The 18,395-nt window shown below is 42.9% G+C and overlaps 1 protein-coding gene across 3 annotated transcripts in view; it reads left to right on the top strand.

Moving 5' to 3' along the window:
- TLN2 (talin 2) overlaps nt 1-18,395 on the top strand; it is a 450,475-nt gene that overhangs the window by 416,430 nt on the left and 15,650 nt on the right. For all 3 annotated transcript variants that reach the window (XM_082647306.1, XM_082647308.1, XM_082647307.1), the window contains 2 exons: nt 14,021-14,126; nt 14,997-15,121. In XM_082647306.1, coding sequence (XP_082503432.1) covers nt 14,021-14,126; nt 14,997-15,121 — 231 coding nt within the window. The remainder of the gene's footprint in view (nt 1-14,020; nt 14,127-14,996; nt 15,122-18,395) is intronic.

The following is an 18,395-nucleotide window of genomic DNA, read 5'->3' on the forward strand; positions in this document are numbered from 1 at the left end:
CTGAAAGAGCGGTGGGTAAGCAGAGTGAGAGGCGAAGCAGGTGGGACACACAGAGCCACCACTGAAAACAGATCAGGAGGTCCGGTCAGGAAAAACCCCAGTCCATCCTGCAAGGGCCAGGAAGGCTCCTAGAAGAGCCAGGCCAGCATCCGTGTTAGAAACATCACCAGTGCTACAGGAGACCTACTAGCCTCTCGCGATTTCCCCCAGTCCTCGAACCAGTGGCTTAGACCACATTGAGAATATGTCCAGTTCCATTTGTCTGATGACCTTCGAGCCTGCCGTGCCCACACGGAGCTGGGTTAATGTGGTGTACATCTGTCCCTGTCTAATCCTGGGAGCCACGTTTAAAACTGGGGAGTTCTGGGAGAGAGCTTGTTCAGGAGTCAGAGACACCCCAGAAGGGACTTGATGATGTCTCACCCCCTTCACTGCCCTTGCTCCTTTCTAAACCTAAAAGAAGATGATCCAACAGGGCACTTTCAGATACACAGCACATGTACCTCAAAGATTATTAAGGCTTTCATTTGCTCTGCATTGACATTTATCTCTTTTTGTGCAACCACGTGAGGCTAGCAGGGCAAGGGAATGATCCAAGAACCAAGTTTGGCCCCTTGGCCCCTTGGAGACACGGGGGCGAGGCTAATTAAAACGCAGGAGGGTAGTGTATATATGTCCATGCCACTCTCTCGCTCCGTCACAGCTTACCCTTCCCCCTCCCCATATCCTCAAGTCCATTCTCTAGTAGGTCTGTGTCTTTATTCCTGTCTTACCCCTAGGTTCTTCATGACATCCCAGCTACTAATGACAGACCTGAGACCAAGTCCCAGCTCTGCTCATTCTAGTATTTCACTGCCTTCTCCTTAAACTGAAATTACCTTCCGATGTTAAGCATTTCAGGTCTTTTAAGGGAACACTACTTTTATTCTTCGCCCAGGTAACCGTGGTCATTGCAAAAGAATATCTTTTGAGAGAGTGGCCAGTCTGGGGTTACTGACATTGGGCTCCCAAAGCCTGAACGCTCGTGAGTAGAAACCAGTGTATTGCTCGTGGGCCAAGGAGAAAACATCTTGGCCAGTCAGCGTTCGCAGGCACGAGCCTCCCCAGCCAAGCCAGCTTGTCTGTGTTGGGATATGAGGTGTTCAGCCCGTGAGCATGCATAGCAGGAAGTTTAGCGTAAGGAGAATGAAGCCAGCAAGGCTTCCACAAGGTATCTTTTTCTTGATGGGACCATCTATTCTAGGCACTTGGAATCTTGTGACATCCGAACATTCGAAAGCACAGTGGAAAGCAAAATGGCTTAGGTTTAGAACGCTTGAATTCAGATCCTGGCTGTGCCAAGTAAATAGTTGCATTACCACTGTCTTATCCGGGCTTCAGTTTGCTCAGATGTTAAGCCGCTGATTAAGGATTAAGTGAGGCGGTGGGGAGTCCAGGGCTCTGGCTGAGCTCACGTCTGCTGCACGCTTCGTTAAAATCCTCCTGGAAGGTGCCGGTCCTGGCTGAGCAGAGGTGCAGGGCTGCGGCAGCAGTGCCCTCCTAGCTTCCCAGGTGGGGGCTCTCCCCCAGCACCCATTTTTCCTTGTCTCTGTCTCTCATGCTTTGATCTTCATCTTGTTCATTTGATACTGGCATCCTCCTATTACTCCCATGAAGGATCCTCACCTCACCCCTTTCATCCGGTTCCATTTCTCGGTTAAACCGTATTTTTTCCCCGCTCCTGTGTTTGTACCTGTGGCGCCAGTGTCGGTAGGTGCAGGCCCCTGCACACATTGGCTCTTGGTGAGCCATTTAACGAGGATGTCCTGTGTCGGGGTCCACTTGCAGCAGCGCCACCTCCCCAAGTTGGGATGGAAAGGAGGCAGCAGCCTTCAAGGCGTACGGTGGAGTGAAGGTCTCGGGTTTCCCTCCTCTGCGCAAAGACAGCTTAGACCGGGGAGAGGAGTTCTGTCTTCATGAGGAAGGGCAGGTGCCAGCATTTGTCTTGAGAACCTTCTCCCAGGGGAGAAGGAAGAGGGAACCCTCAGAGGGTCCCCTTCTTGACCTCAAGCCGCCTTTAGACCCTCTCCCAGTATCTGGGAGCCAGGTGTTGCATCCACCAAAGCACTTCCTCTCTCCACCTCCGCCCCTCTCCATGCCCACCGCATGTTGGTGAGCAGAAGAAGACAAGGCCTCCTGAGGCGGGTGTGGGTGCGTGGTTGGCCTCTTTGCCCCAAGGGAAGCTGAGGTGTCCGGGGCCTCCGTGGGAAGGCCTAGGAGCCATTCCCAGGATACACACTCAGAGACCCCAGCTTTACAGCCCCTTAGTTACTGTGCCGGGCATCAGCCCTAGTGACAATCAGCAGGTTCTTCTGGAACAGGAGGAAGGGCACATACCACAGGGAGACCCCACATCACGTGTGATTTGGGAGGTTTCGTGTGGGACCAGAGGTTGGCAGTAGGGGAGCTACCACTGCCTTCTTTTCCTGGACCCAACAAGAGCCATTGCACTTTACAGCCAGGTGTGCTTCCCTGATGCGTTTTCCGTTATGAGTTCTTCTTGGTATTTACTAAAGAAACAGGACTCTGGGGCTTCCCTGGTGGCTCAGTGGTTGAGAGTCCGCCTGCCGATGCAGGGGACACGGGTTCGTGCCCCGGTCCGGGAAGATCCCACATGCTGCGGAGCGGCTGGGCCCATGAGCCATGGCCGCTGAGCCTGTGCGTCCGGAGCCTGTGCTCCACAATGGGAGAGGCCACAACAGTGAGAGGCCCGCGTACCGCAAAAAAAAAAAAAAAAAAGAAACGGGACTCTGAAGTCTTACGTGTTTGCAAACCGAATTTGGTTGATTGTGTGGTGGTTGATGTGTCTGTTAAAAGCCTGCCACCTGAATTTCCTTTCATCTTCCTCTACAGTTATTGTCATTGTAACTCGTAATTATGGCAATAATATAAATATCCTGTTTCTCCATAGCTGTTTTGAGATTTACGGTGTGAAAAATGCTGGTGCTAAAACGAAATCATTAATAGGAAGAAAAGCTAAATGACATGAAAACTTTTTTTTTTTTTTTTTTTTGTGGTACGCGCGCCTCTCACTGTTGCGGCCTCTCCCGTTGTGGAGCACAGGCTCCGGACGCGCAGGCTCAGCGGCCATGGCTCACGGGCCCAGCCGCTCCACGGCATGTGGGATCTTCCCGGACCAGGACACGAACCTGTGTCCCCTGCATCGGCAGGTGGACTCCCAACCCCTGTGCCACCAGGGAAGCCCGACATGAAAACTTTTATACAGCATCCAGAATTTGTCTCATCTTTTACAAGAAAGAGGTTTTTCCCTCTTTATGGTGACACGTGCTGATGGTTCATCCAAGTAGATAAGAATGAAATCGCATCAAGTATTTGTTCATATTTTTATTCTTGTCTCTTTAGAGACCTACACATACTCTTTGAAGGGTATTTTCCAATAAAAATATAGGAAGGAGACATCCAGGGGATTATCATAAACATGAAAAAATACCAGTTCCTAACTGAAAATGGTAGAACCTCTGTGACAGCGTTCTGTCCCCTAAGCTGCAGACATTAGCAGTTTCCTTGGGCCTGCAGCTGAAAATAAGCTCACATGTCCCATCATGAGCCCTCACTCCTTCTCCAAAGCAGACTTGAAAGAAATCTGGACTAACACGAGGCTAAATACGAGGAAGACTGTTCCACATACGAGGACCATGAGCCATAAGACCGCTTAGGACCGAGCTGGTAGAGACCCGAAAAGAAATTAGGGAAATGGAGACGCACGAATACGGAAACTAGTGTTCACTTCTGAGGGAACTTTGACAGAATCAGAAAACGAAAGCCAAATTGACAATTTAGAGAAGACGTCAGATGTATGTGGAAATTACCTTTAGGGTAGAGGGAAAGAATACTAAGATTAGCTATTTGAGGGTGGTGAATAAAAAAGCAGTTAAAGCTAGAGATTTTCACACACACACGCACGCACGCACACACACGCACACAGTATTCCCCATTCTGCCCTCCTCCTCATTCACTGGTCTTCACGCATGTCATCAGATGACCACAGTACCTCCATCCTGAAAAGAAAGTCAGCTGACATTGGAACTGTAACAGGAGATCCTAGGATGGTCCTCCTGGATCACTGTAAAGCTGACTTCTCTTCTTAGCTGACCAGAGAGAATTAGTAAGATTTCTGAAAGCTGAAGAAAGGTCAGATAATTGTCCAATTTTTACTAAAGGGGAAAGAGCAAAGTAGAAATTAAGGTTTGGAGGAAGTGTCCAGCAATTTAGAGGAATAAATTGAGGTCACTTTCAGGTAGTCCAAGGTGGTTTAGCCATCTTCTTTAGGGGCCGCTTTTCTTAAATTTGGACACGTGAAAACGTGGGGGAAAGTATGCTACTTTGGCCTTGTTCAGGTCAAATATCCTAGAGCCAAGGATTCTTCACCTTTTTTGGCTGGTTTGTATATTTTAGTTTTACTTTAGAAAAAAATCTTAAAACAGAAAACCATATCAACATTTGCGTGTCTACCATCTATAATTAACTAATTTTGTTAAATAATATTTTGTCTTATTTGGTTCAGATCCTTATTTTGTAAGAAGTCTCTCAATAATAATTAATTTTTTATCCTTTACCAATACCATCCTCCTTTTTTCTCTGTCTAGGCAGAAATAACTATCATGATTTCAGCTTTCTTAACCTTCGTGGATCTTGGGCCCCCTTGAGCTAGCTAAAAGCCCATTTCCTGCCTCACCCTACCCTCATCAGAGAAACATCAGCACATAAACACAAATGTCCCGTAAACTGTTAAGAGGGTTCCCAGACCCCTAGCTGGATACTTTGGGAATTTAGAAACTCCAAATCGAGAGGAGATTGGGGATTTGGGGATTTTTTTTTTTTTTTCTTGAGAATCCAGTTATCAGTCTACAAACAATGGGATCTAATTTAGGCAGAACCCCGTCCTTGCTGCCCTGGGAGCTGCTTTATGAAGCTTTAGACGTGCCCATTTGAGCAATGTTGGCCTTCTGCATTTGCTGTTGGCTGGTTTGTCATGGAGGATTTCTATTGCAGGATGAGAGGCAGCCAGTTGGCCTCTGCAGTACCACAGATCAATATTGCTGCTTACCCACAATATGAGGTCTTTGACAGGGTTAAAATTACCGTGGCTTCCAGTAGCAGCACTTTAATTTCATTCTGTCTGTTGCCTGCTATGAGAAATCATGTTGACTTAATTGCAGAATAAAAATAGAACTCCTTTGCTCTCCTGCCTTATTTAAATAGGGTGCTTTGCCATAGGGCCGTTCCCTTTCTTAGAGCCAGAGTGTATACAGAGTGGTTTTCTCCCTCCATCAAGGCTCATGCAGCTCAATATTTTGCAATCCAAAAATGGGCAGAAGACCTAAATAGACATTTCTCCAAAGAATATATACAGATTGCCAACACGTGAAAGAATGCTCAACATCATTAATAATTAGAGAAATGTAAATCAAAACTGCAATGAGGTATCACCTCACACCACTCAGAATGGCCATCATGAAAAAGTCTACAAACAATAAATGCTGGAGAGGGTGTGGAGAAAAGGGAACCCTCTTGCACTGCAGGTGGGAATGTGAATTGGTACAGCCACTATGGAGAACAGTATGGAGGTTCCTTAAAAAACTACAAATAAAACTACCATACGACCCAGCAATCCCACTACTGGGCATATACCCTGAGAAAACCATAATTCAAAGAGTCATGTACCACAATGTTCCTGGCAGCACTATTTACAATAGCCAGGACATGGAAGCAACCTAAGTGTCCATCCACACATGAATGGATAAAGAAGACGTGGCACATATGTACAATGGAATATTACTCAGCCATAAAAAGAAACGAAATTGAGTTATTTGTAATGAGGTGGATGGACCTAGAGTTTGTCATACAGAGTGAAGTAAGTCAGAAAGAGAAAAACAAATACCATATGCTAACACATATATATGGAATCTAAAAAAAAAAAAAAAGGTTCTGAAGAAACTAGGGGCAGGACAGGAATAAAGACGCAGATGTAGAGAATGGACTTGAGGACACGGAGAGGGGGAAGGATAAGCTGGGACCAAGTGAGAGACTGGCATGGACTTACATATACTACCAAACGTAAAATAGATAGCTAGTGGGAAGCAGCCACATAGCACAGGGAGATCAGCTCCATGCTTTGTGACCACCTAGAGGGGTGGGATAGGGAGGGTGGGAGGGAGATGCAAGAGGGAGGGGATATGGGGATATATGTATACATACAGCTGATTCACTTTGTTATACAGCAGAAACTAACACACCATTGTAATGTAGTTATACTCCAATAAAGATGTTAAAATAAATAATTAAATTAAATTTTAAAACATAAAGACAGAAGTCTTTTCACCACTCCCCTTTGATGATTTCAGTGAATCTCCCTACCACACCCTTAAGTTTTGTTTCAGCTTTATTGAGGCATAACTAACATATACAAGGAACACATATTTGAAGTGTACGATTTGAGGAGTGATATCTGAATATGTCTGTGAAACCATCACCACAATCAAAACGATGAATATATCCGTTATTCTTCAAAATTTCCAAACAACCACTAGTCTGCTTTTTGTTATCACAGATTTGTTTGCATTTTCCAGACTTTTATATAAAAGCAGTCATCGGGCCTGTACTCTCCTTTGTCTGGCTTTTTTCACTCAGCATCAGTAGTTTCAATGCCATCCACATTGTTATGTGTACCAATAATTTGTCCCCTTTTATTAAGTAGTATTCCGCCATATGGCTATGTCATAATTGTTCATCAGAACACCTGTTGATGGATATTTGCGTTATTTCCAGGTTTGATGATTATAAATAAATCTGCTACGAACATCCTATATAGAAGTTTTTCTACCTATATGATTTCATTTCTCTTGGATAAATACCTAGAAGTAGAATAGTTATATCATAGGGTGGGTATATTTTTAACTTCTTAGGAAACTACTAAATTCTTTTTTAAAGTGGTTATTTCCACCAGCAGTATATGAGAGTTCCAATTTCTCCATGTCCTTGTTAGCACTTAGAGTGGTCAGTGTTTTTAATTTTAGACATTCTAGTGGGTATGTGGTGGTATCTTAATTTCCACCAAGGGTTAGAGGGCATTTTGTGACCAATTTGTCCACGACACTAGGAATGCTCATTCCCAGGTCAGGCGAGGGTTTCATTGATAGGCCACTCAAAGTGCTAACACTGGACCAGACCCTGTTAGTAATAACCAAAAGGGTCTGGACCATCTGTCTTACTAGTCTGTTATGGTCCAGGAAATGGTTGCTTCTTCCCATTTCTAGAGTTGTGCGTTGATCTTATGGAACTATATATTTGGTCAATCATTCAAGTCACCTGCTCATCCTCAGTTTTATCTGAGGCTCAGTCACACATTTGGTAACGCAAGAAACAATAATCTTGTAAAATAGGCAGAATACAAGTAATACAGCTGGTAACATTAATAAGGTCATAAGTAAGTATTTAAGCTGAGAACTTCCACTAGGTGCGGCCCAGTATAGTATCTGCCCAGATCATGTAAACAGTCTATTCTGCTCCAATCGCTGTCTTTAAGGAAATCATATATTGATATTGTACCTAAAGTTCACCAAAGATTTCTACGTGTAAAGGTGAGTGGTGGGTCATCGTGACCCTTTGCAGGATTGAGAAAGGAATGTTATCTTCTAAGGAGTTACGTGACTGGTGTCAGAAGAAGAAAAATTGGTCTTTAAGATTGAGCAGGTATTTCTGCTATTGGGAAGGTCTGTTAACACGTCATGCAGATGCACAAGGCACACTAGAGGGGAGGGAGGAGGCCAAAGGGCAGAGAAAAAGTTTTATGTTTAAATTGTTCTTGTCTTGCCTTAAAATGTGAATTTTTATTTCATCAGTCAGATATATTCTCTGCAGATAGTTTCTCTTAGGGTGTCACCTGTATTTTCATTTTCATAACAGTGTCTGGCGGGGGGAGAAAAATGTATATTAAAAAAGAAAGGGGCTTCTCTGGTGGCGCAGTGGTTGAGAGTCCGCCTGCCGACGCGGGGGACACGGGTTCGTGCCTCGGTCCGGGAAGATCCCACATGCCGCGGAGCAGCTGGGCCCGTGAGCCATGGCCGCTGAGCCTGCGCGTCTGGAGCCTGTGCTCTGGAACAGGAGAGGCCACAACAGTGAGAGGCCCGCGTACCGCAAAAAAACAAAACAAAACAAACCAAAAAAAACCCCAAAAAAGAAAGAAAATGACAGCAAGGCAGAGAGTTGAGAAAACAAAAAAGTACAGATAGAACTCGGATAAAAATGAAAGTAAAATGAAAATATGTCTTACATATAAAATATTAAACATTTAGGATGAACTGGATGTTTGCAAAGGTTATCGAATTATTTTCAGGATTATACCCCAGTGTGGGGAAGAAAATAATCTTCCCTCTACTCTTCTGAGTTCTTGCCGGAGACCTCGTGTAATAAGACAGATTAACAAGAGAACAACAAAAGTTGATTCACATGGTGTACCTCATGGATAAATGGAAGATACCCAGCGGAAAAATGGGCAATTCCCAAGGTAGCCTAAGGCACCCACTTAAATACCACTTTCAGGCAAAGAAAAGAAAAGGTGTATGTGGTGGGAGGAGGCTGGTTACAGGAGGTGGCCAGGAAAAGCAGGGTTAACTAGGGTAAGGTTGTTAGCAGGTTTTAGAGCCTTCATCATCTATAAGATTCTCTTGTGATTTTCTCTCAGGCTTTTCTTACTGGTACAGAGGGGGAGACACCCTTACAAATGGAGATTTCTTTTATAAATGTGAATTACCCTTTCAAAAGAGGTAATTTCCTGTTTTCAGAGCATCCCCCGTGTCTGATTTTTCTCAAAATAATCAACTCAAAGCAATCTGTATGCCAAAGAGGCATGTTTTGGGGTGACATACTTTGCTACCCTTCACCAGCCTCCTTCTTTGTCTTTCATTTGCCTGCCTGATTGATTCTCTTCTTGTTAACAACCTTATTGAGATATAATTGGCATATGGCAAAATTTACCCAGTTAAGGCATACAGTTTCTTGGTTTTCACTATATTTACAGCTGTACACCTATCACCATAATAATAATTTTAGAACATTTTTGTCAACCCAAGAAGAAACCTCATGCCCTTTAGCAGTCATTCCGCATTCCCTTCATCCCCACTCCTAGCCCAAGGCGAACACTAATCTTTTTCTTGTCTCTGTAGATTGCCAATTCTGAACATTTCATGTAAACAGAATCGTATAGCATGTGATCTTTTGTAATTGGCTTCTTTCACTTAGCATAATGTTTTTAAAGTTCTAAGACATAAACTTTCAAATTCCTGCTTTTTTTAAATTAATTTTTATTGGAGTACAGTTCCTTTACAATGTTGTGTTAGTTTCTACTGTACAGCAAAGTCAATCCGCTATACGTATACATATATCCCCTCTTTTTTTGATTTCCTTCCCATTTAGGTCACCACAGAGCACTGAGTTCCCTGTGCTATACAGTAGCTTCTCATTAGTTATCTATTTTATACATAGTATCAATAGTGTATATATGTCAATCCCAGTCTCCCAGTTCATCCCACCCCCCTTCCCCCCTTGGTATCCATACGTTTGTTCTCTACGTCTGTGTGTCTATTTCTGCTTTGCAAATAAGATCATCTATACCATTTTTCTAGATTCCACATATATGCCTTAATATACGATATTTGTTTTTCTCTTTCTGACTTCACTGTATGAAAATCTCTAGGTCCATCCACATCTCTATAAATGATGCAATTTCATTCCTTTCTATGGCTGAGTAATATTCCATTGTATATGTGTACCACATCTTCTTTATTCATTCCTCTGTTGATGGGCATTTAGGTTGCTTCCATGTCCTGGCTATTGTAAATAGTGCTGCAGTGAACATTGGGGTGCATGTGTCTTTTTGAATTATGGTTTTCTCTGGATATATGCCCAGTAGTGGGATTGCTGGCTTTTTAAAGTTTTAAAGCATAATATATGTGTTTTGTCCCCTATGTAAGAAGCTAAGATCACAAAGGTTATTCTCCTGTATTTTCTTCTACACAGTTTTAATTCTTACATTCAGGTTTATACTCCATTTCTAGTTCATCCATGCATATGGTGAGGAAAGGGTCAGGTTTATTTTCTTACCTATGGCTGTCCAATTGTTCTAGCATCCTTTGTTGAAAAAATTGTCCTCATTGAATTAAAGGTGCTTTAGCACCTTTAATGAAAATCAGTTGACTATATGTGTGAATCTAGTTCTGGACTCTTTTCTGCCCCACTGATCTGTATGTCTATGCACTAATATCCTGTTGTCTTGACCACTACTATAACTTTATAATGAGTCTTGAAATCAGGTATTCTAAAACTTACAGCTCTGTTCTTTTTCAAAATGGTTTAGCTATGCTAGGTCCTTTGTATTTTATATACATTTTAGAATCATCTTATCGATAGCTTAAAAAAAAAGCTTATTGGGGTTTTGACTGGGATCGTGGGGAGATTTGGGAATAATTGATCTTTTTTTTTTTTTTTTTTTTTTTTTTGCGGTACGCGGGCCTCTCACTGCTGTGTCCTCTCCCGTTGTGGAGCACAGGCTCCGGACGTGCAGGCCCAGCGGCCATGGCTCACGGGCCCAGCCTCTCCGCGGCATGTGGGATCCTCCCGGACCGGGGCACGAACCCGCGTCCCCTGCATCGGCAGGCAGACTCTCAACCACTGCGCCACCAGGGAAGCCCGGGAATAATTGATCTTAATAGTCTTCTAATCCAAGAATATGGTATATCTCTCCATTTATTTAGGTCTTCCTTAATATTTTCAATGACATTTGTAGTTTTTAGCATCCACATCTTACACATCTGTTGTCAAATTTAACAGTATTTAACTTAACAGGTATTTCATGATTTTTTATGCTACTATAAATGGTATTGCTTTTTTCAAAATTCTCAATTTTTTACTGCATATAGAAATATAATTGATGTTTGTATATTGACCTTATATCCTGTGACCTTGCTTAACTCATTTATTCTAGCTTTTTTTCCTTTTTTTTTTAAACAAATGCCTTAGAAACTTCTACATAGGCATTCATGTTATTTATGAGCAAAGACAATTTTACTTCTCCCTTTCCATCTGTGTGCCATTTATTTCTTTTTCTTGCCTTGCTGCACTGGCCAGGAATACTAGTACAATACTGATGGAAGTGTGAGGACGAATATCCTTACCTTATTCTTGGTCTTAGGGGAAAACACGCAGTCTTGCACCATTTACTGTGAGTCTCCCCATCATACCTTTAACTCCTTGCTTATTCACGTTGTGTTGACCACTGTAGAAAAAGCAAATAGCAAAGCCTGTGGACTCCTTTGCTCTTTAGTCCCAGAGCTGTAGCCATTATTCACCTAGTGGCCTTACAACATGTATTGTTTCAGACAAATACAGTACAAGCCTTTTACAGTTAGGTAGTGGCAAATGCCCATTTGATCTAGAGCAATGGTTTACAACTTTGGCTGCAAATGAGAACCACCTGGAGAACTTTTAGAAATTCTGGTGCCCAGGCTGTACATCGGACCAATTCCATCAGTAGTCCTGATGGAAATGTATACTGTATTAAATTATGTATTAATTTATACAATCTTACCACAGCTCTATAATGAAAGGACTGTTTGTTGTGCTCATTTAATAGATAAGTAAACTGAGGCTTAGAGAGAAGATAAGTAACTGGACCACTGTTACTGAGGTACATTGACTCTAGAACCTACCCTTAATTCAGTTGCCTGCCAACTGGCTGTGTTAAAAAAGTAAAAGGCATCTAACCCCTCCCCTCCACCTCTCCATGGTTCTGGTGATCTTCTGGAACTAGTGTAGGATGCCATCATATTAGGACTTGTCTCCAGTAGTGTGTTGGTCTGTTATTCATTCATTCATTTGTTCACTCATTCACTGGTTTGTAGTGAGTTAATATCTGCATGGTGCTATGTGTAGATAGGTCCTAGGGTGAGGGAATGAGAATAACAGAGCAGCTGAACTCAGAACAGTAGCAAATATAAAATTTAGAAGATTGCAAGAGGAAGGAGGGTAGGGAATAGAGCCTGGGAAGTGGTTGCTCAAGAATCTTTGACTAATCAGTTCAAGTGTGTAACATAATGTCTTCTATGCACTGGTGTGTCTGGGGCTGGTCAATGTGTAACCCCAATAAAGAAGATGTGGCACATATATACAATGGAATATTACTCAGCCATAAAAAGAAACGAAATTGAGCTATTTGTAATGAAGTGGATAGACCTAGAGTCTGTCACACAGAGTGAAGTAAGTCAGAAAGAGAAAGACAAATACCGTATGCTAACACATATATGTGGAATTTAAGGGAAAAAAATGTCATGAAGAACCTAGGGGTAAGACAGGAATAAAGACACAGACATACTAGAGAATGGACTTGAGGATATGGGGAGGGGGGAGGGTAAGCTGTGACAAAGCAAGAGAGAGGCATGGACATATATACGCTACCAAACGTAAGGTAGATAGCTAGTGGGAAGCAGCCGCATAGCACAGGGAGATCAGCTAGGTGCTTTGTGACCACCTGGAGGGGTGGGATAGGGAAGGTGGGAGAGAGGGAGACGCAAGAGGGAAGAGATATGGGAACATGTGTATATGTATAGCTGATTCACTTTGTTGTAGGGCAGAAACTAACACACCATTGTAGAGCAATTGTGCTCTGATAAAGGTGTAAAAAAAAAAAAAAAAAAGTATAACCCCATTAACTCCCCCAACCCCAGATTTTTTTTTACCAAGCTTCTTTTAAAGTTCTCTTACAGTTTTGGGGTCCAAAAGACATCTTTTCCAGACTCGTAAGAAAGAGTACGATACCTGGTCAGGTGAAAAGGGTATGGGATACCAAGAAGGGAATTAACATTTAATGAATGCCTACTGTGTTCCAGGCATTGTGCAAGATACTTCTCATGGGTTATTCCATTTGATGTTTATGCCACTCCTGAGGAGTAGGGATTATCCCAGTTTTACAGATGAGTAAACAAGTTCTGAGAGGTTCAGTAATCTGCCCATTGTTCACAAACCAGGAGCAGGTGAAGCTAGGTTTGAAACACAGGTTTGTCCAATACCAAAGCCCAGGCTTTGTCTGCTGCTCAGAATTGTCCATAGAGAGACAGCAGTGGTGCTTTCCTCCTGAATGTCTTAGTATTTCTAAATCTCAAGATGACCCCTCTGAAGCATGGGTAAGAGATGCAGGAAAGAATATTGAAAGAAGAATTTCAAGATTAGGGAGGAACAAGGTGGTGTAAGTCAGATGTAAATCCATGGTGGAAGATGGTAGGGAGCTCTCATCCATTTCATAATTCCATTCTTGAATGAATTTGAGAAGAAATCAGCTGAGGATGTCCTTTAAATTGGATTAGAGGTAGATTTTTAGTATCTTTTTTAACACCAGCAAAAAACAAACTTAAAACCCCTTTAAACTAGGTTTAAAAGAAGGAAAGTCCACAGGACTTCTCCCAGGAGAGCTTGCAGTCAAAACCCTGGAAATGGATTGTCCTTTCAGGAGCAGCCCTTCTCAGAGAGGTTTTTGTCTCCAAGACCCCACCTGAGTCACACTTTTCTTCTGACCCCATATTTGCTTTGTCACAAACACCAGCTGACCTGCAGCCTTGGACATTCATGTTCACTCAGAGCATTCTTACATTTTGGGTAATTTCCGTGTGCGTATGTTTGTTTTAGGTACAAACAAAAGGACAAATAAGAACTTCATCTCCCTTGTGATCTTAGGGAGGTATGTCAGAATAGATCTTAGGAAAACTCCTGGTTCCCAGCTTTTCATTTCTCACATGAGGAAACTGAAGGCCAGTGCGTCTTATATGTTTTCCCCTAAATTTCTAAAGTCACTTGGTGACAGAGTTGCAACTTCAAACCAGGATGTCTAGCTCTGCATCCACCAGCAAGAGTGGGCTTCCTGTCACAATGGCTACCGCCTTCCTTATGCGTTTGGCTTGTTCTTCACCCATAGATTCTTCAGAAACCAACCCCAGAACTCAAGCACCAGCTGGCTGCTTTCTCCAAGCGCGTGGCCGGTGCCGTGACCGAGCTCATCCAGGCAGCGGAGGCCATGAAAGGTAGGCTGGATTCTCTCGTGTCGTCCTGTGGGGCAGTCCTAGACAGCAAACTGAGCAGAGAGGATGGGCAGCCTACACAGGCCCTCTCTTGGCAAATGAAGTCAAAAGGAACACAGTGAGGAACTTTTTTTAAGAAGCAAATGGGAGTAGAGTTAGACTTAAAAAGTTACTATTCTCCTGAAACAAGTCTTTTCTCCAGTCTTTGTATTACGTCCTTCAACTTAAATGTCATGGTCCATCTAGAACCGCTCACTTCTCTTTTAAGGGTCTTGCCTTCCATTTTTAACTGCATTTTCCTTCATCAGAATATTTATTCTCATTTAAATAATACACTTGATGTTTAGAAACGGTGCTATCTGGGTAGTATATTGTTTGCACACCCCTTCGTGGTTATGAAGAAGCAATCAACTCACCCGGGAGGGGTTTTCTTACCAGTTTCCCTTTGTTTGCATTTGAGGGGAATGGCTGTTCCTCCTGAGTTCCCAGGAGAAAAGAATGACAAATCTCTGTGCTCAGCATCGTCTCAAGTCTCCTGAGGATGCTTACTTGCATTCATGAACTTTAAGTTACAAGTCAGAGTAAAACTCAAGCAGGCCTTGGTCAATGAGATCTCGATTTTTGAAACTATCATTGATGACTGATCCTGTGGTAGGGCCGTCTATACAACTGATTGAGAAAATCAGGGTCAGACAGGCACTCCCCACCCTGACCCCTGCACCCAGCTGATGTTAGTGACAGCTGGAGAAAAGATCCCTTAGGACAACGCAGCTAGTCAGCATCCCTGCATGCAAATCGTGATATCGTTTGTAATTAAGTCACTGCCCTGAGGTCTGCAGCTACCAAGAATGACCCTCTTTGGACTGCTTTTAGGAACAGAGTGGGTGGATCCAGAAGACCCAACCGTCATTGCAGAAACAGAATTACTGGGGGCTGCAGCATCCATTGAGGCTGCTGCTAAGAAGTTAGAGCAGCTGAAGCCAAGAGCAAAGCCAAAAGTGAGTGTCCACGTGTGGCTGCTTGTCTGATGTCAGTAGGTCTCCCGGTAGATGGCTGTGAAATGGAGCCAGATGGGCTGCAGGGAGCTCGTCTCCTTCCCTGGGGTTGGACTAGCAAGCTGCAAACCTGTTCTACCTGCCCAGCACCTTTTTACAGGGTATGGAAAAAAACCCAAGGGTGGGTCTTTCAGGTTAACCATCCCAAGAAATACCTTTGGGTATCGAGAGGAAGAATCCCGGCATTTAAAATCTTGACTTCGTTCCGCTGTTACATAAAGCAGGTGTTGGATGTTTTCTATAGAAAGTCCCCGTTGCTGAATGTGAGATTGTCACCCTCTAATTTTCTGGTTTCCATAATGCTTTTCACCAGAAATAGCAATGCTGGGTCTCTCCTTTTCTTAAAATCAATAGAGAGTAGTGTGAACCTCAAAAGTGGACCCGGTAACAGATTTTTTCAGTATATGCTGGAGACTGTGGTTGGCTGGTGTGTTTTCTCCATCTATGTTTGTCATCTAGATAAATGTTGAGAACTTAGTTACTAAGGTCATAAGTATGTGTTAAGAGAAAGTCATTTAAAAGAAAGAGATACTTTAAGTAAGGACAGTAGAGAAGACAATTATTACAAAAAAGAATGGTGCCCTGGTGCTGTCCAGGGGGCAAAGCCCAACCCTGTAAAGAAGGCACAGTCCCCCTGCCCCCATGGCTGTCTTCAGTGGGAAGATGGTAGAACCAGAGGAGGCCTCTTTATCTTTCTATTCAAGCAAGTCCCTACTGGTTCCTGTAACCCCACCTCCCTTCCAAGGATCCAGATACCTTAGGAATTAAAACCTGGCTCTTCTCTTCAAAAACAAAACGTTGGATCTCCCAGTTTAGGTGCCTAAAATTCTACCTTTTTAAAAAAAAACAAAAACTTAAGGATGGAGTTTGAATACTGGAATATACCAAAGCACTCAAAGCAGTTCCCGGGCTGATGCTGTATGTAAAATAGACTTGGACGTATAGTGAATCTGTTAAGACTTGCGGACATTCTCAAAACCATGGAATTCTTAGAGCCAGTCTCCTAGTTGTCACTCTAGATTTAATAAAGGCATTTTTAGAATTTCTCATCAAGATGTAATTTAAGATTTTTGGCCTCTGGGTTTTGAGTTTGCCAGGGTCCTCTTTCCTTAACCTGAGGGTCTTAGGTGGTCTAAGTTTGTCCAGGTTTTTCTCATCAAACTTCAGAGCTAAGTGTAGGTGTAAGGGCAACTCCCTTTTCTGGACTTGGCTTTATTTCTGCTTTATAAAAATAAGTTAATCATGAGTAGAAAACGTACTTTCAGCTAAGAAGCAGCAGCCGTTGACTGAGGTTTAGAGGCCTTAAACTTAATTCTTTTTTCCTTTTCCTTATCTGATTCACCACATACTTTCCTCTCTCGGGGAAGCTTCTGTCTGCTGGTTCTGGAGCCATGTCAGTTGATGCTCTTTCTCCTGGAGAAGTAGCTTGGCGCTAATTCACGTTGACCCTTCACCATACCCTAAGAGCTGCAGTCCCAATCCCTTTCCCATTGTCTTTTGCAGGGCCCTTCTGAGCTCTTGCACTTGTGAATGAAGGAGACAGGTGGGGGATGGACAAGAATGATGGTGGGATTGGAGTGATGGGAGGGTCTATGTTTTAAAATTTTGTAAGACAATGTTTTAAAAATAACAGCACTTAAAAAGTTTGTGATGACTGCCACACTGGGCCAGTGGGCATTCCCTACACTGCCCTAGGATCATCTAGCCTTTCTGTTTATAGTGTGGTGTGGATTTTTACAGAAAGCCAAGGTCACAGTTGACATAACTGTTGATTTGAGTCCCTTCCTTGGAGGTACCTACTCTAGGTCACTCCCATCTTCCTATTAGGAAGGGTACTTGGTCCTTCTAGAGTCTTTAGAATGATCTCTGAAGTCTTACTCTACCCAGTGACCAGAGGCTCCCACCACATGGATTATGTTATCCATAAAACTGTTTTGAAGAAATCATCAACCTAAACCACAGTTTTTGTGCCTGTCTGGGAGTGCCATTTGCTCTGTAGTAATATCGACGTGAAAAAAAATATCTTTCTTGACTTCAAGAAGGAATTTTTCCCCAGTTTAAAAAAGAAAAAAATCCCAATCTAACATCAAAAGTCAACCAGTCTTTTGAGATTAACCAGTTCTTCCCATCCCCTTCCAAAACTAAACTCAATCAAATTAATCACAAATCCTCAGGATTCTGTAAGTAAGCAATTGCTGTTTCACCTCTACCCCTGTAACTCACATACAAACCTGCAGGCACCCCACTATCGGGTGAATATGCTTTGCTTCCATATCTGGGAAGCATTTGCACTGCTTTGAGGGAGTTTGGGAGATGGGCAATGTTTTTGTTTAAATTGTTTTGCTCACCACATTCTCAGGTTGCCTATTTTAATAATAGAGTGGTCTGGGGTTTATTGAAGATGGTTCCTGGTATATTCCCACCTCAGGCCCTTAAAACGTAAGCACCTCTTTTTGCCTGGAATCGCCCAGACACAAATAACGAATTGGCATCGCTGAGTCCACTGTTTGCTTGGGAAGATGGTGTAAAGGCAAAATGAAAATGTCGGTGAGCCCTGGTGCATGTGCCTATGATACTAATGATGGCGCCGTTTCCACACCTGCAGACACACTGTGCTCCACAGACAGGTAACAGAGGTGCCCCAATGGTGTCCCCACCAACTCCCTCCCCGCCCCGCCCCACGGCTGCAGCCTGCCATGCTGTGCCCATTCTCAGCTCAGTCAGACCTGGATGCCTTTCTGCAGGCCTCTGTGTGATATGTTTGATATATTAGGTTGTTATTTAATCCAACTATATATCAAACATATTCCTACAGTGTCTTGCCCTGTCTCCGGGGGTTCCTAATATAGCTTAGAAGGCAACAGGAAAGAATATGTTAGAATCACAAGTAGATTTAGAAGACGGAGTGCTCATTACATTTCATTATGTTATATCCCATTTCTTCTTGTAGCATTTAAAACCTGTATCCGTACTGCTAGATTATTTTGTTTATTTTAGAAACAAATCGTAACTATTGATGTTTCATAAGAGCTTGAGATATTATGTATAGTTTAGTTTTGTGCAGTGATGAGTCCTTAAAGGATGTGCTCGGTGGGGAAAAAGGAAACCCATGTTTGTGATACGGGGTCAGGATTATAACCTCCAAACACATCTGGATTTATATTTCCTTTTAGTTCAGTTTTATCCTGATCTTCAGTTTAGAAATTAGTAATTCTCA

Source organism: Grampus griseus, assembly GCF_964374135.1.
Source record: "Grampus griseus genome assembly, chromosome: 2".
Lineage (NCBI taxonomy): Eukaryota > Metazoa > Chordata > Mammalia > Artiodactyla > Delphinidae > Grampus > Grampus griseus.